The following is a 21057-nucleotide window of genomic DNA, read 5'->3' as shown; positions in this document are numbered from 1 at the left end:
ATAATTTTGATTGAACCAATACTTGTTCCTTGAAAAAGGGACAAATTGGTATGTTAATTGAAAACCGAAAGGAAATGTCAAAGATTTTGAGTGATGAGAAGCAGCTCAATCAAAGTCTTCACGTTATAAAGCAAAGCTCTCACATTCTCCTTAGTCTTTTCTGTTTTCCAATCCGAAATGAAACCACCACAACCAAAAACAAAAAGGTTATTTGCAAAGAAATGGATGTAACGCCAATAATTTCCACAAAACGACACCATCTTTGATTACTCATTCCAAGCAAACACTAAACACTAAATTATATCATAATTATATGTGTGGTTGCTAATCCTTCATAAAAGGGGAAGATTCCTTTCTTTGTCTTGTTTTTCGTGCATGTTTTAACCCCAAAACCCACATCCATAAAGGTCGAAAATCATTCGTGTGAAACAAAAAAAAGTCTCACGACAAATTTTCTTTCTCGTATAATCAATGTCTATTCAACACGAAGGGAAAAGAATAACTCATAATTTTGTTTTGTTTGAAAACAAGAGAAGGCTAAACTTTTTAGTTTTTTTTTTGTGGTTTTTAGGGGGGGAGGTGTTGAAGTTTCATGTATCTATATATGTAGAGCATATGATGGGTCATGAGGTCCTCGCATGGTCTCTAAAATGACAGTTTGCAGTTCTAACAAAAGCTTTCCTTATCCCACGCTGTTCCTCACTTCTATCACGTTTACTCGCCCCTCTTCATACGTTTCTTCTCCCTCTCTCTCTCTCTCTCTAATACTTATGCATCCAAAAACATTACGTTTTTTGGAAGTTTCATTTTTAAAGAAATCCAATGAACTAGAGAAACAAAATGGGCGCTTAGTTCGACCACTTTTAAATTTACGTCTATTTAAAAGTCTATAAATTCCAACAATAGGATCATGTCCAACCCTATAGTTTTGTTAATGTTTATATCATCAAAGGTCTCATCCATCCAAAAAAAAAAAAAAGATTTTCTCATCAAGTATTTCATGAATAATATTGTTTGATTTTTAATATATTTATTTAAGTTTAATGATAGTTGAGGTTTTGGTAATAGACTTGCAAGTTTTGATACTTAAAAACGATTTTATAATGAACAGTACTGGAGCTTTGAACAGAGACCTCTTGAAAGGTTAAAAACAAAATTTAATCACTGAGGGGACTGAACTCTAAGCCCAACCCTTTTCACTAAATGGTAAAAGCAAGCAAAGGGGTGACAGAAAAAGCAATGATTCAGTGAAGGAAAAAGAAAAGGAAAAAACAAAGCATCTTCGAGGCTGCAGTACACAAGAAGAGATGCTGAGTTAACAAGTAGCTCTTAAAACAACCTATAAACATTAATCAAACCCTAACCCTTTTCTCCTTCAAATTGACACTTCAATTCATTCAATGCAATCCCAAAGCCACCAGTTTTTGCAGACACAAAGTACAGTATGTGTGTGTGTGTGTGTAATTAATTATATATGAAAGAGGATCAGAGAAAGGTGCAGGCTACAGGCTATTTACTGAAGCCCCTGAGAGGCTAAGAGCGGAAGAACAAGAGGTTATAGGCTGCAAAACCACACTGCGACACTGCCATTTTTCATTTATACATGTTGACATAATGTTGAGTAAGGTACAGATTAAGTCCCCCTCATAAGGATTGATACTATCTAAACTCTGACACTCTCATACTTTGAACACAAGCGTACCTTTTGATTCTCTCTGCATAAAACAAATCAAAGATATGCTATTAACTTCTAGTTTTTAATAACACTCCAAAACTTATTTCCTCGGATCCCAATGAATAAACCAATAAAATTAAATTATATCGACTTCAACCTTTTTTTTTCTTTTATATACTTTTCATGATAACAACTGTTGAAATCACCAATTTACTTTAAAAAAACCAGGCAGAGAATATAAATAAGAACTAACATTAGCCCTTTTGTTGTTTTTGTTTTATTTCAAACAGAATCTCTCATCCCTATAAATGGGTCTCTTCAATTTCTGAATATATTGCTTGGAAAGAACAAAATGTTATGCATTTCAATGGAATAATTCAAACCCAATAAGAAATTAACTTATAGTAAATGCCATCTCTTTGATCAAACTTACAATAACACTAAATAAACATCTAAACTGAATTAAAATATGAGCTAACATAATATTCAATTTTATTCACTATGATGATCTTTTGGATAAGACTCCAACCTTTTTTTTTCAATTTGTAGCAGCTTCAGGGCAAGGCAGTGAAATGGTGCAAATCTTCCCAAGCTTGAACTCCATTATTATTATTAGTATGATTCCACCCATTCCCACCAGCACTGTTTGTGGCACTCACTTGATGATGATTATGGCGATCATCATAAGAATTATTTCCGAAGAACCATTCAGTTGGAGTAGCATCCTCCCCGGTTGTTGAAGCTGTTGCAGATTGTGTTCTAGGATCATGGATATTGAAACAACTATCCTGTTTTGGAGGCTCTAGATTGTGAAACAAAATGGGTTGCAACAATTTGTGATTTTGATCCTTGTTTTGCACATGATCGTGGTCTCCAAATATCATAGCTAACCGGTGTTGCTGTAATTTAGAATGGAGGTCTTGGTTTAGAGAGCTCAAAGATTGAATTGAAGATGCAAGGGTGGTGTTGGTATTATAGTGAGGTTGGAGGTTTAAATTTGAGCTGGTATTGTGGTGGTGAATTAGAGGGAAATTGGTGTCGTAGTTGAGGCCCATGTACGGATGATTTGTGGTGGGAGTTGTTGGGAATAATTGTGGTGAAGATGATGAAAGTCCAACTCCAAGACTACCATTCAATTGGAAATCAATGGAGGGTGAGATTCCAGCAAAGAATCTGAAGGCAGGGGTGTCGCCGGAGGGGAGTTTGGAATTATTGGAAGAAGAAGATTTGAGCTTTTTGGTTTTCCGGCAGCCGCCACCGATGGGGACATTTCTCAAGGCGCCACCTTTGGTCCAATATCTACGACAGGTCTTGCAAAAGTGACGAGGTTGAGTGAGGCAGTAGTTGTTGTAGTAGCAAAACTTGGTGTTGGTGGAATCGCATCGAGGACATTTCAGAGGTTGTTGTTGTTGTGTTTGCTGTTGTTTCGTATTTGACGATGATTTGGTTCTTGTTGTGCCTGAGTTTTGGCTGATTTCTTCTTGCGATGAGGGCCTCATTGGTTCTTGAATGGGATGGATGCTGCAAATGAAGTCAATATATGAGAAATAAAAGGGAAAGGAGGAAGAAGCAAAAGCAACAGAGGCACACATTAAATTAAATATATAAAAAAAGAAGAGTTTTTTATGGTCCTTCTCTCGGGTGTTTCAGTTTCCCTTTTCCAGAGGCAAATATACTAAATTCAATGTTTTCATGCAGTGATTGACATTATGATGGATGTTGATGGGTGCTTGTGATTTTCATCAAATATTGGTTTCACACACACATACAAATACAAACCCTCATATACAATTAATCTATTCATCGATAAATCGAGAGAAAGTTTGATCTTGATTCTTCTTGGAGATGTCAATTTAACTCGCTAGAAAAGTTTAGGGTTGAAAAATTGATGATGGGTTGAAATTGAAGAGGCCCATTTGGAGAGTTGTGTGTTGTGTGGGTAGACAGAAACAGTGTATGAAAACACCGTACAAAGTACATATTTACATAAGTGAGGGTAAGCAGTAATAGAGTGTGGAAGCACAGCCCATGCATGGCATTGTCATATAAGCGTAAGGCTATGAATGGTATTGATTGGGATTGATATAGATTTAGCGAAACAGAAAGTTGAAGATTTATATGTGGTGTGAGAGGGAGCAGCGTGAGAGCTGATCCGTAATAATAAGTAGCTCAGAGCACACCAATCGATACACACAGAATCAGTGGCACTCACCCAACAGACCTTACCTTTCTCTCTTCATTCTTGCGTATTGTCCCCTTTCAAAACCAAACGCCATTTCAAGACCATAAACAATTACAAACATCCCTTAGTTCATGCAAAAACATAGACTTTGAAAATTAATGATGTACATCTACCTTGACCTCTACCCATCTGTGTACACCCTCCTCTCATTTGCATCCTGTAGCTTTCATCTGAAAAAATTGAAATAGCATAAATGGGTATCAAAATACTCGATTCTTAGTTAGTTTAAAGTCTTATGTCGTTTAGTTTGTTCAATTGTTCATATATCTTATTCGTACTTAGCATTCCCATTTCTGAGACATAGGATCTTCCTTGGCTATCCTCTAGGTTAACTTGGTTCACCTAAGCTGAACTTAGGTTAATAGTGCGAAAGCCATTAAGTTCTCTTCTCTTAGCTCTACGTAGACCATCGGTTCTCACGATTCGACTCTTTTGAACTTACTCCCTCATAAGTTCTATCTTTGGGATCCAAGGAATCTTGATTAGTTGTTTACTGGTCTTTTTTGTCATCATCGTCAACCTACATACCATAGACACTCACCCCATCATGAGTTCCAACCCATAGTTCTCGTCATAGCATTATGGACACTATTCTCAATTCCTCTGGCATACTTTAGTTGACATCTCCCTACTAGGCTCCATAACGTAAAAATCATGGAAGTACAAGTCACTGCTAAAAATGTTATAGAGGCCATGAACAATCAAGTTAAGTTCATAATGAGGAGTTAGTTAGCAAATCCTTAATCTATCCAGATATGAATCCTATCATCAATATCGAGCATCCATCGAACCAACATGTTTTTTATTGGTCAAACTAACTTATACCATTCCAAATATTTCACATAATATTTCTTATAACATGCTCCACCATATCTTACGAAGTATTTATTCATCTGAAGTTTCGAGATGCTATTTACTTGATTGAATCACTAATTTAATGGTCGGTTTGAGTCGTTAATAAGTATCAAATTTTCCTCAATTAAGAGAATAGAGAAGCCCCATTGAAATAAAATGGAAAATGTAGCTTAAAAAGGACCCGACCAAGGAAAAATAAAGGAACCAGTTTTAGACCAGACATCCCTAATCATTGGCAGCCGGTGTTGTTGTAGAGCCCATTGAGTGTATTAGAAGCAAGAATGATTAGGGATTATTATTATTATTATTTTATGCTTTATGGTTTAATTTATTGAGTGAAATGGATGTGTATTAGATAGCGAAGAAGAAGAGAGGGAGTAGGTTTCGTGAAGTGTTGCAAAACTATTGTTTTTAGGGCTTTGGTTCGTTAAAGAGTGGGCAAGGTTGTTGTGATATTTAATTTGGGGAAGAACCACCGAAAGGCTTGCACAGATCCTCGTCGAACATGGGTGGGTGGGTCCTTCTAGGGTTTTTGTATCAATATCATCTCCGAATCAATTCCCTTAGTTTAGCAATGGATATTGGTCGATAAATGTCCCATTCCACTTCCCTTCACATTAGCTATTGAATTGTGGATTCAGCTGAATTAGTTTGCGCTTTTTTGCTTGATATGCTCATTTTTTCTATTTTTTGAATCCATTTTCAGGAATTTGGATTGGAAGATGGGTCAATTTTACTACAAATTCAACCTTCTGGATTCCCTGTTTAGGTTTTTCTTATAGGAGAAGCATGATTACGTGAGTGGTAGTTGGTTGAATTGGACATATTGAAACCCATTAAGAGAATGATGGTTGTAAGTAGTTATTCCAGAATATTTTTACGTTTTAATTATAAAAATAAGTTGAATATAGGTTAGTATCTAATTTTGAGGATGAAATGAGATTGAATTTATTGAAATGATCCACGATTGAAGTATGCACGTATGCCCGATTTTAATGATTTACTGAACATGATAGGTGATTTAGTTATACAATCTGCTATACCTTGTCTATGGTTTACAATCTGTGATATGATTATGCAGTTAGGTGGATATGATTCACTAGCGGATCCTTGACCATAGGTTGTCAAACTAAAGCCCGCATAATATTTCAGGGAATTATGATATGTGATGATGTGATCATGTTACTATGTAGTGTAGTTAAAGATTTACTAGTTTATCAATGATCATTAGCTTATCATTGATCATCGGCACGAGATAGCAAAGAATTAGCTAGATTGTCTTTAACCCTAAATTTTTTTTAATGAAATAGATGAGCTCCAACAAACTAAACTAGATTAGGATGAAGGATGATATTGCTTATTCATGCTGCTATTATTTTTCAGATAGAAGATGAGTGCATGCGGTGGAGGAAAGTAGAATGGCGTGAGAATAGAAAGAGTGTTACTAAAAACAGCAAAGTGTGAGGCATTGACAGCAGATAGGAAGAAGATGAAGAAATAGAGAGAAAGAGAAACACGTGAAAGAGGGGTGTGTGGATTCCCGTGAGGGCTATGCATTATCCTAACCCCTGGAACCCAGAAACAGACTTACAACACTTCTCACGGGTTCTTTTCATCCTCCCTCCCTCCATATCCCACTCTTCTCCACCTACCTTTCTCTATTCTCCATGTCTTCGCATATTCAGTAAGGTATTACCTGGCGTTCAATGCTTCTGAACACACTCTACCACAAAATGTGTACGTCAATATTGGTATGTGGAGGTTTGAATTGATCACAGTTGACATTAGAGAAAGATCACACTCCCATAATCACTGCTTGTCATTACTTGCCAGAACTCAAAACAGCTTCTGATGGAGCAGTATACAATTTCTTTGAACCATCTAAAGGGCCACATTTACCAACTAACCTAAATCCTATATTTGCGTGTGCTAAATTTCTGTGGTTTTTGAGTGAATTACTTTTCTTTGATGCAATATGTAGTTATAATTTAAAAACAAAAAAAAAAAAAAAATTGTAAAACACTGTGTGAGTGAGACGGGGGGATTATGTTCGAGGTGGAGCTTCGAGTCGAACGTAGTCGTACATGAGACCTTGGAAAGGGCCTTGGCCTCTTGCCTGAGTGAAATACATGGAGTTGTTCCCTTTCAGAAATTGAGTGCCAGGGAAAGGCACCGAGTATAACCAGTAAAGCCCATGAATCCCATGCCTTGCAATTGCGTTGTCCCTTCCGATCCTTCCTGTCGTAAACCCGGGTCGGCTCGACTTTTTATCGTTTAACCGAACCTTCAAATCCACAACAGAACAGAGTGTTACTTTAATCTTTGACAAAAACACTACTCCGCACACACACTCTAATACCTGTAATTCGCAATCAGCAGCAGATGCCAATGCAATTTGCAGTGTGTAATTTGCCGTTTGGTTCACAGATTGCAATGAAAATCTGATCTCCCATGTGGTTGCTTCGTATGTTTGATTCCCCACATCCCTGCATAAAAGAACAAGAAACACCTCTTAAATCAGTCCCTAAAACACTAACTAAATGTAAAAGAAAAGCCCCAAACGTACCTGGTAACATGAGCATAGAACCAGTCCTGGGTATAATTATCCACACCAACAGTAAACACAAGATCATTATTTGGATACATAGCCGCATAACGTTCCCACAACCCATATTGTCTGAACCTGTTAATCAAACCCAACTTCTCAACATCATTAAATTTTGATTCAAACAAAACAAAACAGAATGGGTGGAACAGAATTTTTAAAACCGACTTGTCATCATGGTCAATGTATAGTTTATTCATGAGAGTCGGAAAAGGGTCGGGCACATAAAACTCCGCTGCTGTGCGGTCGGGAATGCCGATCTCCCAGATGGTTGGGCCCTGTCTCGGCGGATCAAACACCATCTCATCCAATTTAGTTTTAGACCCTACAAAACGAAGAGCTTAGGTTGGTTTGGTTTGGTTTTTTTTATGAAATGTGACGGAGAGAAAGTTGTTTATTACTTACCAGCCTTGATTGTTATATTTCCCTCATACTTGTAGTCTCCAATAAAGCCAGGAACAAAAGCATAAAGATTATAAACTCCTTCTCGGACGTTATTGATTAAGAAGCTGCCGTGACTGTCAGCTTGAGTCCAGAATTGATAGCCCTACAAGAATGGAAGTATAATATCTTAGCATGCACGTCTTCGTTTGAGAACTCTTTGGGGAATGGAAATTAACAAAAGGATTACCTTGCTTTCCCTTTGCCAGGATCCCACAGGACCAGGCAATGCCAATCCAACGAAAGCATTACTCGCACGCAAAAGTCTGTCGCTAATAGACCTGATGGAAACAATACGCATACGCATATTCAATTCACAATGTTTTGAATTTAATCACAAAGGGAAGGGAGACTCAAATTTGTTTAGAGCGAGAGAGAGGAATACCCATCACGGATTAGTAACCGGCCGGCGACGCTCCCTCTTTGGGCAGAAGAAGGGAAGTCTTCTGATTGAGGAAACGTATAGGGCCACTTACTGATTTCCGTTGCCAACTGTGATAATTTGATGCATGTCAGTTGAATGAATTACTCTAAATTCAGCATTAAAAGAGATATAGAGAGAAGGAGAGAATTAGGGGGGACCTGTTGTTTGGCATCTTGCCATAGAGAACGATAATCCTCCTTAGGGGAAGCAGAGTTGAGATAGACAAATACAGGGCCGAAGACCTTCTTCCAAGGCTCTCCTTTTGCAAATTTCATGCCCACATCCGTTCCAGCGTAGTGGGTGCTAACGAACATCTGTGTGGTAGAAATTAGAGTGAAGGTATTGTTAGATGGAAATGGAAATGGGTTAGACGGGAACTTACGGAGAGAGTGATGGGGCCGGCGTGGGAGGTCAGATCCTGCTTGACCGGACCGGCGACGCGGAACTCGTCACTAGGAGTGATCATCCAGAATCCAGTCGGTGGATTTCTGGAGATCCAGCCGTGAACTAGGTTATCCTTGTCCTCTATTGAGTACATGTACTTGTCATCTACCTGCACTCACACATCACTCATCATTCTCAATTTCTCATCAATGGGGTCACTTCAAACCCAGATTTTGATCATGAAAGCCGATGTGTTGAATCCAACAAAGAACCCAATTCAAAGCCTCAAATGTGTGTGCGTAGATATAAAATGAATTTTTTCAGAAATAAATGGTAAAAATACCTCTCCTCTGAGTTTCTCATTGGCAGGATTGGTCAAAAGAACAGCCTCAGGGTACGCCAATGGATCACCATTATCTCGGTCGTCCATTGTCGGCATCACTCTCTGTCTACTGTCCGATACAGCCATGTAATCAAACCTAAACACCCAAACCATTTTATATCAAAAACTAAACTCAGAATTTAGGCAAAAGAACAGAATCCGAAAGGGGTTTTTTTAAATTGTTCTACATTTTTTTCTGAGGTCTGAAAACGATCCTAACTTGATCCATTTCAATCTCCGGCCACCCGGTCAGCCTCTCGAATATGGCATACGTATAAAACCCAGAGCTTCCTCTCAGCAACACGAACCTGCAGAGCCAAAAGGAAGCAAAAACGACGTCATTTTTCACTCATCTTGGTTTATGAAAGTTACAAAATACTCCCCACCTTTTGTCTACATTGACAGGGGCGTTCTTGTTCCCAACTGCAACGCTCCATGTTTTGACAAACGAGATTTCCAGTTGCTCGTCGTTGGATACTATCACTTTAAACGTGGTTCCTAGTAATCTAAATGGGGACAACAATATTTCTGGTGATTAGAATTTAGAAGCCAAAAGGGAGAATGGGTTTTGGTTTATACCTGTCAGTGTTAATGTGTTCGTTTGGGTTGTTCCATACGGCGTCCCAGTAGCTGTGAACACAACACTTAGCCCTCAATAGTAATCCAAACCAATTCTGTTTCAGCCATATATATATATGGTTCTACATACCCTCTGTTCGGCGCTTCGGTTTTGGTGTCCAGAATGTTATCGATTCCATTGTAGCTCAATCCAACCACGTCACCATCTGGGGTGGACAGAGTAACTTGGACAATACCATTATCCATCACGACCTGAATTATAGTAATAATAAGACAAAGGTGTTGCCTTTTGGAAGCCAATAAATTTAATTGTTTTAAGGGAAAAGTATAATTACTTACATTTCCACCACTTCTTTGTAGTCTGACTTTGAATTGCCCCGAAGAATTGTTGATGTTCATGCCCATTAAGTTTCTACTACTAGAGGGCCAATATTTAATTTACTATATATTATATTAATCAAACTTTCAAATTTGATCTTTTTTTTTAAAATTAAAGATAAATTAGAGAATCTATTTAGAAGTTGAAACAAATAAATACTGGAAGTCAATAAATAAACAAACAAACAAATAAACTGAAATCTTCTTTTCTGAAGAACAGTAAAGGTAAAACCGTCTCACCGACACTTGTCCGTTTTTAATTGGTCCACATATTTCAAAGACCGAAAAGGCACTTTGTCCCGTGACAATGTGGGGTTAGAAAAAAAAAAAAAAAAAAAAAAAAAAAAAAACAGCATAAAATTCCTGTGGCCATAAATCGAACATTCTCCTTTGTAAGATCAAATAGGTGAAGATTAAATTAATTATACAAACGTGACAAAATAATATATGACTCCCGACATAATTCCACATTTATTGTACATTTAACGAAGTTAAATTTTCTCTTCTTTTTTTTTTTTAAAAAAAAAACTATATTGGTTGTTCCCGTCGTCTTCAACCTCTGGTTCGGCTCTGCATGCATTCATCTTGCAGAAGAAGCAGAGGCCAGCAGGTCAAAGTTGAATGGGTAAAAATTGTATTTTTTTTTTATAAAATAAACAAAATGTAGATGAATATAATAATTACCTTAGTGGGGTGGTCGGAATCCGATTGGTACTGGGGTGGAGAGGAAAGAAGAAGAAGAAGAAAGCGGCAGCCATGGCTGTGCACCAAAGGGCCAAACCCCATAGCTTCATTTAAAGAAATTAGCCTGAAATTAAAGTATAAAACTAGAAAAGGAGCAGAAAAAAGAAGAAAAAATGGATTTAATTAAAGTAATGGTGAAGCAAGAACATGGCACGAAGGCTTCTTATGAAGGATGATAGAAATTGAGAGACGAAGTTAATTACCTCTGTTATGGCAAGCAGTTAGCTAGAGTAAAAGCGTTTTAACTCTCCCTTTTAATGGACTGAATTAATACCATACAAATATATAAAAAATGGTTTTTTTGTTTTATTTTTGTTTTTGGTCTCTTAACAACTGGGTTGAAGCTGTCACGTGAAGGTGTACATACACACATATGTATATATATATAGGAAGTAAAAGGTTAAAGGTAAGACTCAGCTGACGAAGACATTGATTTCCATTTCTTGAAAATGGAAGATGAAGTTGTCTTTTCCTATGTTTTGAAATTTTCATTGTTGCAAATTCAATGCATTAATTGTTACGGTATTAAACCCAAAATTTGACCATTTTATATGTACATTTTTTATACCCAATTAAAAAAAAAAGTCAATATGAATAATTAATTATAAAACAATCCAAACCCAATCATAAAACACCATCCTTTAGTAAAATAATTAATTATTTATTTTTAAATCTTAAATTAAGATTTGCTCTCCATTTTAATAGGTAATATGTTTAAATAATGAAACTTTTAACTTCAAAAATTTTCATTTCAAAACTACCAAGTTTTTAAAACCGTTCTCGTCTAACTACCAACTATCAACCCAATTTAAAGTTTAGGATTATTTACCTTCAGAATTGAAATTTTTTACAGGACCAATAAGACATTTTTTAAAGCTATTGAAATGGTTGGTTCAAGCATATTAACAATTCAATTTGAAATTTATAATTTAGAAGTGAATTTAATTTGGTCAAGTCCATCCCACTCATTAAAAAATACATCAGGTATTTGAGCATACAAAAAGTTGATTAAATAAGTAATTGAGGTGTTGGGTAAAATACCAATTCAGAGAGGCGTAATGAACAAAAAGAATTAGGCGGAAACTCAAAATTCTAAAAGGAGCAACAAATCCAGAGAGAGAGAATTTGAAAGGCAGGCGGGCTCAGCCTCGGAATCCGCACATTGGCGCTGAGCAGAACCTTCGGGTGCATGACACGCGGAAAGGCCTAATAATTTGCTACTTCCCATTGCCACTGCTACTTGTTGTTGGTACCGAGACCAGACCACCCCCTGAACCCTTCTACTCTTTTTAACTCCTAATTAAACTCCCAATCATTTTAAACCTTCAAATTATTAAAATTTTAAAACAATTTGCATTGAACTAAAGTTTTTTTACACTTTTTTTTTTTTTTTATTTATTTATTATTATGTCTCTCCAACAAAACACCACACAACAACGTGTGCCGGGAGGAAAACCATCGCGGCTCCTCTTCCTCAAGGTCTACTAATATTAATATGTAATTGAATTTTTAAATGGTCTTTTAATGCATTTAAATTTTACTCTTTTCCACTCTAGGTCTGTGAACAAACAAACAAACAAAAAAAAAAAAAAAAATTAAAGAAGTTGACTATTTAAATACCTTAATTTCAACATTTAAATACTTTGTTTTCAAATTATTTCTTTCCCATATGAAAACAATTAAAGAAGTTGACTATTTGTATGTTGAAGTTAACGCTCAAAATGAAAGAGTTACTCTATGAGTGGGATTAAGAAGTTATTCAAAGAAAATGAAGAAGGGTTGAGTCACGAATTAAAGCAAACAAACAGACACAAAAATTGAAGACGAAAATAATTTATAAGATAGGCTTACCACACCTTTTCTCTGTTCATCCCACTGCCTGAAGGGCTCAATCAAGTCAATAATTGAGATAATATTGGACACTACAAAACACCATTTGGAGCATCTTTTACATGAAATGCCAAAACCCAAAAATCTTAATAACAACTATATAAGGCTATGTAGGCTGCAAACTATTGCTATTTTTGTGATTTCAAAAGCGACATACTTGATCCTGATGATTTTGTGGTGTAATTCGAACAATTACTACATGAACACTCACTTCTATCCACTGGCGTCTCGGTGGAGCCTGTCGATGTGTACGTAAACTTGCATAAATCCAACGGCGGTGCAAAGTACATCGGCACGGGTAACTTTGAAGGCAGGGCGGGCAGTGGAGCTTCAACATTTAGAACATTAATCACCTGTCTTATGGAGGGACGCATCTTGAAGTCAGGGTGGCAGCACCATAATCCCACCACCATCAAACCCTCCATTTGTTGCTCATCGAAGTCCATTGCCAGTCTCTTGTCTGCAGCTTCTAGGACTTGGCCTCTGCCATACATCCCCCACACCCACTCCACAAGCCTCACTTGATCAGGCTCGGCTCTTGCTTCTACTGGCCGCCGTCCACAGGCAATCTCAAGAGCAACCACACCAAAACTGTAAACATCTGATTCTTTACTGGCCTTGCCATCCGTCACACACTCTGGGGCTAGATACCCCATGGTGCCAGCCAGAACAGTAGTTTGTGAGCCCATCTCATGGTCCACAAACCTTGCAAGCCCGAAATCCCCGAGTTTGGCGTTGAAATGCGAGTCCAGCATTACATTGCTGGACTTGATATCTCTATGCACCACACATTGTTCCCATTCTTCGTGAAGATATAGCAAAGAAGAAGCCAAACCTACAGCTATTTTGTATCGAACCTCCCAAGTTAGCATGGTTTTACCTTTGAAGAGGTGGGTATCCAGGCTGCCATTGGGCATGAACTCATAAACCAAAAGGAAATCGCCTCGTTCATGGCACCAACCGAGGAGCTGAACAAGATTCCTATGCCTCAAACGACTTATAATCTTCACTTCAGAGACGTACTCTTTTTTCCCCTGTCTTGATCCTCTGGAAACCCTCTTTACCGCGATTTCTGTATCTGATTCGGTTAACAAACCCTTGTAAACACCTCCAAACCCTCCTTCCCCAAGCTTGCCGACCTCATCAAAATTCTTTGTGGCTTGAGTTAATTCCCTATAAGTGAACCTTTTTGGGCCAGTTCCTCTTTCAAACTCATCATCCATAAGATCTTCCACATCTTCCATTCTGCTTCTCAATTGTTTCCTCCGCCAAACAAAGCCGAACAAGCCCAACCCACATATCAAAACACCAAGCCCAACACCTAGGCCAATGGCCAAACCAATATTTTTATTTTTATCTCCACCTCCACCTCCACCTCCAGTATTATCGTCCAAGGTTGAATTGAAGTTCCAAGAAATCATGTTATGTATTTGATACCAGTCCCCCGTAGCTGCGGAGAATCCAATTCTGACCTTTTCAGGCAATAAACTTTTCAAGTCAACAGAAGCTGAGATGCTAAAATTTCCAGTAAAAATCGGATCGTGATCATAAGTTAGATACACAGACAAATTTTTAGTGGAGGAATTGTATGTTATCCAGGCATTGGCCAATCGGTTATCCTTCATGCTGGAGTTCCAATTAAGATGACGAGTAGAATTAATGGAATTGATATTGATTCCTATATGATCTTCCTTCGAGTCCCAATCATCCTTCTTACTGTCAAATTCAACAGCAAAAACTTGATTCTTGGAGGTATCAAAAGCAGAGTCGGAGCTGAATAATCCAAGAAAACCCCCTGTTGAGTTAGGTGGGATTGTGGAATTGTAAGGGACGATGAAGAAGGCTATGCCATCACCAAATACAGTTTGGTTAAGTGTGTTGATTCTAAAGGAGAAGTGGGTGGTGAAGTCCGCAACCTGCGGATGCACCGGATTTCTGATTAAGCCAAATCCATGATGGAATAAATCAAAGAAACTATTTATACTAGAATTCTAAAAGCACTAATTAACAAGTTCATGAAACTAAATGAACTAAATAAACACGAACTATGACATGCTATACATCCTACATTACCTGTCCTGTGGAGGCGTCCCATAGGCGTATCGGCTTGGCGTAGGAAGCTCGGCCGGCACTCTCGGTGAGGGAGGCGTCGGCTCGGTTCTTTGTAAGTTGAATAACATCATTGCTGGTGGAGCTATCACCTTCGAAGAATATGTCGAGATTGTTTGGTTGAAAGTTGGGGAAGTTGAAGGAAAGTGAATGAACCTTGAAGAGAATGAAAGAGAAGATGAAGACTTGAAGTGCATGAAAATGGTGGTTTGTTTGAACTCCAAGATTGGAAATGGCCATGCTTGAGAGAGGGAGATAGAGAGAAGAAGGGATTATGGGGAAAGTGGGTTAACAAAATGGTGACTTTGGGAATGCAAGAATATAAGAAAGAAGAGGATTGTGTTGTAGTTCAAATATAAAACATTTGGAACATTGACTTCAACTCTTCTCTTGCTTCTCCAGACACATGAGAGTTTGAACATCTTATTACAAAATTATTGCAAAAGATGTTAAATTTTGATTTAGTCATAAAATAAAATAATTCAAAGGTTAATTGGTCCAACACCATCCATTCAAGTTGTATTTTTTTTAATCCGAATAAGTAACCACTTCAATAATAAACTCTTAAAATGTCCTCATAGGCTAAACTTGAGGAGCCAATCGATGAGGCAACTTGGAAAAGGAAGGAAGCACGGCATTGGGTTGAGGGACCTCAAAGGCCTTTTTTTATTTATTATCCTGGATATTCGTGCATGAACTTAATGGAAGTAAAAGTCTTGGTTCAAATAACTTCGATGTTGGTGAGACTTATCCTTGCACCAAGTTGGCAGCCCTCGCAATTGGAGATGGAGGATACCCAGCCCCTTCAACACCCACAGACATAACTTTGGAACGTTAGAATTGTTACTTTTTGTTGGTGTGTGAATGAATGGGTGTAGTAAAAGAATGGGCTTTTGTGCAAAATAGGAGTTTAAAATTCAAATGCATCACCCTGCATTGGCCTTTTCTTGTAAGGTGGTTGTAGCAACTCCACCTTAAATATTGAATAATGGATAAAATACTTTTTTTTGTTATCATGCCATGGCAGAGCTTTATGGTTCCTAATATATTTCCGTGTGCATGTGCTGACAACACTAACTTGTTGCACCCGAAGATCCGACCCAACCAAATTAACTTCTCGTATAGGAAAAATAAATTTATGATCGAATTTTATTAGAGGATTAATGATAGGTAAAAATATATAATTTAAGGGGAAATTAGTGTTTTGATTTTAATTATTAAAAAAAACAAAGGGGAGAAAGCTTCAATAGACGTTTGGTGGAGAGTACACATTTTGAAATTTTCAAACCCGGAACATTTTTTAATATAATTATTTGTTTTACTTATCCAAAGAGTGATTCATATAAGACTTTTTGGAGATAGACTTGTTATTACCACTAATCATTTCTCTACTTCCGTTTCCTTTTCCTTTACTTCTCTCCAGTTTCTCTCCAGCATTACGCTTTGTAAATACTTCAAAATGATTTGTGATTTTGAAGGAACTTTTAAAACTGTTAGATTATTATTCGGAGTGAGTTCCACGTTAGTTAATTTAGTGCAAGATCATGGGTTTATAAGTAGGGAATACTACTCCATTCGTATGAGGCATTTTGAACAAACCCAAAGCAAGGCCACAAGAACTTATGCTTAAAGTGGACAATATCATACCACTGTAAATGCTTGCGATAGCGATACAGGCTTCGGTTCATTACTTTCGGGATGTCCTCTAGCCAACATTTTCATTTGGAAGTCAGTTTTTAGAGCCTCAAGATGATTCCAAGTGCCAGAAACTATTGGAAGCTGAAAAGATGCTCCTAGGAGTTTTTAGAGCCTCAATCTGTGACGTATCGTCGTCAGTTTCACGATTTTATAAAATACGTTTAATATGAAGAACTTTGCATACTATTATAAAAAATGTTTCATAACCCTCTCCAACTGATGCGGGATGTCACAATAGTAGACGTGTTTTAAAATCGTGAAGCTCCAATTTGTAACAAGCTAAAATAGACCATATCTATTAGAAGTGGGCTTGTAAAAGAATTCGCTTTTGTGCCCATAGAAGTTTAGGATTCAAATGCATCACCCAATATATGTTATTGTATATCCATGGACCTTTTCTTGAAAGGTGGTTGGTGGCAACTCCGCCTTAAATATTGATTAATGGATCAAATACATTTTTTAAAGTCATTAAGAAACTTGTTTGATTTAATTAAAAAGATGACCAAACAAACACAGTAATTAAAAAAAATATTATGAATTTATATGTAAAGAATCGAGGCCTTTTGAAAAATTAAGAGTAAAGTTCACACGAGTTTGATTGCAGAGGTTTGTGATTTCTAATATGCCTCCATCCACATCTATGGACAGCCCAACTTGTTGTACCGATAATCACACGTAACCACGTTAACTTCTATATAGGAAAAGCAAATTAATATTGTTTATTAAATTAGTTTATGATGGGATCTTATTGACTTTTACTAGAGAATTATATGGTAAGTAGTATATAGTTAATAGATGAAAATTAATTGATCATCAGGAAATAAAACAAGGACGGACAATCATTTTGAAATACAAATATATTTAATAATGCTCTCTACAATTTTAAATTTATAAAAAATAATGAAAGTTTTATTTCAATAAATATCCTTTTAAAGATTCATTTTTAAAAATGAGATTATTAATATAATTATCTTTTAAGAATTCCTCGAAACAAAAAAGATTAGGCAACCAAAGCAAAAGGAAAAGAATGGTCATTAGCTTCATTCGGAACTTTCTTGTGACAGTACTCATTTATTTATTTAAAGGTTTAAAGGAGATAATAACATATGACGATGAATGTCATCCGTACATGAGAGCTTATCATGGATATACGTCCCTACAAAATATGTTTCTGAGGTCCAAATATTTAAAATCATGCTTCCATAATTAACATTATGAGACGTACATACATATTCATAGTGTTCTGGTACGCTGATCTTACATTGTTCGTCATGGTGTTTCACAATACATAAATATAGTCATATCAACATATCAATCATACTCAAACATGCGTGGAAGCACATGCATACAATTATCCTAACAATTTAATAACACATAAATAAGGATGATAGGGTACTAATTTAGATAGAATCTTGGCATATATATATCTTGTCAACAACTTTGTGGGGACTAGAGGTTTCTGATCAAAACCCAACTGATTTGGCTGTTTTCGCATGGAAAACGAGACTCACATCGAACCCATTAGCTGGATGAGGCCCCAACTGGGAGGTGTCAACTCATCCCTAGGTAAGACACTATATAGTCTCATATGAGCCATGCATAAGGTAGCGCCTCAGAGAGGGTCACTAGTCATTCAAAGCTCAGCATAAAGAACTCAAGTTTAAAATAAAAGAACGTAGACTAGAATAGCCCCAAGGGGACAAAACTAGAACTAGATATCCTAGAGCCAATGAGTAGCCCGTGGAATCTATTATGCTTAGAACGCGATGAGAATCTACAAGTAGGTGGTTACTGAGTATAACTTTTATATTCATCCTTGTTTTCCTTTTCTTTTCTAGTGTTAACAGGCGGTCAATCAAGTTATACTCATCCTTGTTTTCCTTTTTTTTTCTCAGTGTTAACAGTCGGCCGGTCAAGGTGGAGGTGCGTTCAAGAGCTATGCAATCATAGAGGGAGTTGTTCTATTTAGAAGTACGAGTTTTTGAAACCTAAAAATTCAGGTCAAGACACCCAAGCTCACGAGTTAAATTTTCAGATTGGCCTCATGAAAAGATGCATTTCCAACTGTGCGTACCCTTGATCTAAGTAGAGCACATGAAGGCTTAAGCTTCTCTCTCATGAGAGTTGCATGCTGAGCGGTTTTGGCTCCCGTTGGGTTGCATAGGGAGAACCTTCATATAATTTTTGTTGGAGAAGTTCCAAGTAAACGACCAATCTGTTACCATGGAGGGATCAATCTTTTACAAAAAGATGAAAAATCCCACGCTAAGTAATATGAATAATATGAATCGAAGTATCTCAATCAAACTATGTGAAGAATGTCGTTCCAATTAAAGTCTAAGTCACATTAATTAAAATCAAGTTTCATTAAACTTGAATTCAAGTTGTGGTAATCGTACATCAAATATGTCTATCGTTTTCAGCCTGCAGCATGTACAAGAAAATTCCTCCTGCAACTGAGACGTTGAGTGACTCGAAACCACCCACCATTGGAATGCTCAAAAGCTCACATACCTGCCAAGATTTCTCAGATAGACCACTCCCTTCACTCCCCAAAACCAAGCACAATGAGATATCTTTTGAAGAATTCGCGAACTGTTGTGAAAGGACCGATACAGGCTTCAGTTCATTACTTTCGGGATGTCCAGCCAACATTTTCATTTGGAAGTCAGTTTTTAGAGCCTCAAGATGATTCCAAGTGCCAGAGACTATTGGAAGCTGAAAAGATGCTCCTCGTGAGGCTCGGAGTGCCTTCTCGTTGAATGGATCACAACACCCAGGAAGCAGAAACACACCATTCTGTTTGACATACCCAAATATGTATCAGAAAACTTATTTGACATACCCAAATGCTTCATCATACTTCAGAAAATTGCAGTCTTAGACACGGTATGTCATGTATAATCCTTCAGGTAATTTTGAACCATCAAGGTGAGTATGTCCATCAGCATTCATTGAAAATTGGGCTCAAAGAAGGATTATTCAAACCAATAACCTTACCCATTTGAAGGCCAAAGCAGACCTGATTAATGTACCAAGATTGCCTGGGTCCTGCAATAAGCGAAAACGAACCTTTAAATGTCATGTTCACATATCGATACTAAATCAATGAAATTATCTGTAGTACTTTATAAATAAAATGCTAAGCATTAAAAGTTCTTTTCAAAGCCTTAAAGATAGATTAAGAAGACCATAGCTACAGAGAAACTATTGCCATGTCAATGTGCACAGGTAAATACCAAAAGTGGCCTTTGAGAGATAGCTTAACACAAAGTACCAAGTTATCTCAGCAGTAACTATAGAATGAAATGCAGGAAATGATAACTATTTTAAAACAACTTAGAGACAGGACAGCTAAATGCACCAAATTACAGGATTAGGTCGATTCCAGATGAAATAGTTACCTGGATTCCATCGAGGACTAGTATTCGATGTGGAGATGGAAACCATGTTTTAGAATGTGCTTGTTTTAAGTTTCCATCTAAACTACAAAAACTGTCAGGTATTCTCATGAGGGCAATTGCATCAATTGATTCTATCGATTGCATTCCAGAAAGCTTTTTCATCACAGTTGGGCTCACCCGCACGATACGAACAGAGACATCGACAAGTTCTTCAGGAACCTCGACTTCATCTAGCAGAAGTAGGCACGCCAGTGTACAACTTATCCCACGCAGAGACTCTTGAAACTTGCATATTTCTCTGTAAAACACTAAGATTAGATGTATGTGCATACAAACCTCGTCAAGTCGAGCAAAATATTGCTCTCAAAGAATGACCGCTTGAGAAAAATGAACTAATACAGACAGAAGTAGAATTCCCAAGATCCGGGGGGTGGGGGGAGCTAGCAAATTTCTCATGGGAAAACATTAATAAGGATTGAATTCAAATGACTGGAAAGCACATATTGTACACAACTCCAACAATTTATCCTTTATAGCTCAATCAGAGAACAGTCACAAGCAAATGAAACTATGGACGAAGCTTAAGGGTGCTTCAAAAACATTCAGTCACATGCTTGCTGTTACATTAGACCTGATTCCAAGAACTTAATTCTTCAGAAACTAAAATGGGCCAATTATAAAACTACTCATATCAAACCGACATCTCAGGAGAAACTCACAGAACAACTTTCATCCTTACTTGGGAAAAACAATAAACGAAGGAAGGGAATTGGTTAACCCATACGACAAATGTGCAAAAATATTCAAGGATTTAGAGTTTCCTTTTTGATGAAATGTATCAACAAAAAGAATTCGAAAGGCAAAACCCTGCATAGACGAATTTGGTTTTTTCAATTCAAGAACAAAATTATGGATAGACGCAGAAAGTGAAGCGTTAAGAGGCGACCTAATTGGGGTAGCGCCGACGACGAGGACGGAGCCATGGAAGTGGCGATAAGAGGAACTGAAGCGGAGTTTAACGCAATGCTTGACGAAGGGGTTGGAGGTGCTGGTGATGGCTTTCACATGAGAAGGAAGTGAAATTCTTGCAGCAAGATCAATGGCTTCCACTTTAAGATTTGATGATAGCTTGAATTTGGAGATGGAAGGTCCGAGTTTCAAATTTGAGGGCAAGGAAATGCAGGAGCATTGCATTCTTCAAATTAAACTCGGCTTCTTTTGTTCTCAAAATTTACACGAGGCATCGT

General features: G+C 37.3%; 4 protein-coding genes across 5 annotated transcripts; all 4 read right to left on the bottom strand.

Moving 5' to 3' along the window:
* Nucleotides 1-1448: 1448 nt before the first annotated feature.
* On the bottom strand, nucleotides 1449-3307 carry LOC111488359 (dof zinc finger protein DOF5.7). The gene is made up of 2 exons (XM_023136064.1): nucleotides 2205-3307; nucleotides 1449-1715 (listed from the first exon to the last, which is right to left on the bottom strand). Exon 1 carries the CDS (start codon nucleotides 3265-3267, stop codon nucleotides 2230-2232), a length of 1038 nt encoding a protein of 345 aa, XP_022991832.1. The 5' UTR covers nucleotides 3268-3307; the 3' UTR covers nucleotides 1449-1715; nucleotides 2205-2229.
* Nucleotides 3308-6769: 3462 nt separating this feature from the next.
* LOC111488340 (probable rhamnogalacturonate lyase B) lies at nucleotides 6770-10827 on the bottom strand. 2 transcript variants are annotated; one of them, XM_023136034.1, is made up of 16 exons: nucleotides 10650-10827; nucleotides 9927-10005; nucleotides 9718-9839; nucleotides 9588-9638; nucleotides 9395-9514; nucleotides 9197-9316; nucleotides 8970-9105; nucleotides 8625-8795; nucleotides 8401-8556; nucleotides 8204-8310; nucleotides 8009-8099; nucleotides 7783-7924; nucleotides 7546-7702; nucleotides 7339-7455; nucleotides 7132-7258; nucleotides 6770-7056 (listed from the first exon to the last, which is right to left on the bottom strand). In XM_023136034.1, exons 1-16 carry the CDS (start codon nucleotides 10757-10759, stop codon nucleotides 6817-6819), a joined length of 2046 nt encoding a protein of 681 aa, XP_022991802.1. In that variant the 5' UTR covers nucleotides 10760-10827; the 3' UTR covers nucleotides 6770-6816. The 2 variants fall into 2 exon arrangements, with proteins under 2 accessions (XP_022991802.1, XP_022991806.1); XM_023136038.1 differs by having other exon boundaries at nucleotides 9927-10002.
* Nucleotides 10828-12604: 1777 nt separating this feature from the next.
* On the bottom strand, nucleotides 12605-15042 carry LOC111488331 (L-type lectin-domain containing receptor kinase IX.1-like). Its single transcript, XM_023136027.1, has 2 exons — nucleotides 14673-15042; nucleotides 12605-14515 (listed from the first exon to the last, which is right to left on the bottom strand). The coding sequence occupies exons 1-2, from the start codon at nucleotides 14946-14948 to the stop codon at nucleotides 12728-12730; spliced, it is 2064 nt and encodes a 687-aa protein (XP_022991795.1). The 5' UTR covers nucleotides 14949-15042; the 3' UTR covers nucleotides 12605-12727.
* A 3688-nt stretch (nucleotides 15043-18730) lies between these two features.
* On the bottom strand, nucleotides 18731-21057 carry LOC111488367 (uncharacterized tRNA/rRNA methyltransferase YsgA). Its single transcript, XM_023136076.1, has 4 exons — nucleotides 20757-21057; nucleotides 19811-20108; nucleotides 19407-19457; nucleotides 18731-19205 (listed from the first exon to the last, which is right to left on the bottom strand). Exons 1-4 carry the CDS (start codon nucleotides 21002-21004, stop codon nucleotides 18807-18809), a joined length of 996 nt encoding a protein of 331 aa, XP_022991844.1. The 5' UTR covers nucleotides 21005-21057; the 3' UTR covers nucleotides 18731-18806.

The sequence above is a fragment of the Cucurbita maxima genome, unplaced genomic scaffold, assembly GCF_002738345.1.
Source record: "Cucurbita maxima cultivar Rimu unplaced genomic scaffold, Cmax_1.0 Cma_Scf00001, whole genome shotgun sequence".
NCBI classification, from domain to species: Eukaryota; Viridiplantae; Streptophyta; class Magnoliopsida; order Cucurbitales; family Cucurbitaceae; genus Cucurbita; species Cucurbita maxima.
Note: the sequence above shows the minus strand (reverse complement) of the source record. Positions and strands in the feature narration are given on the sequence as shown.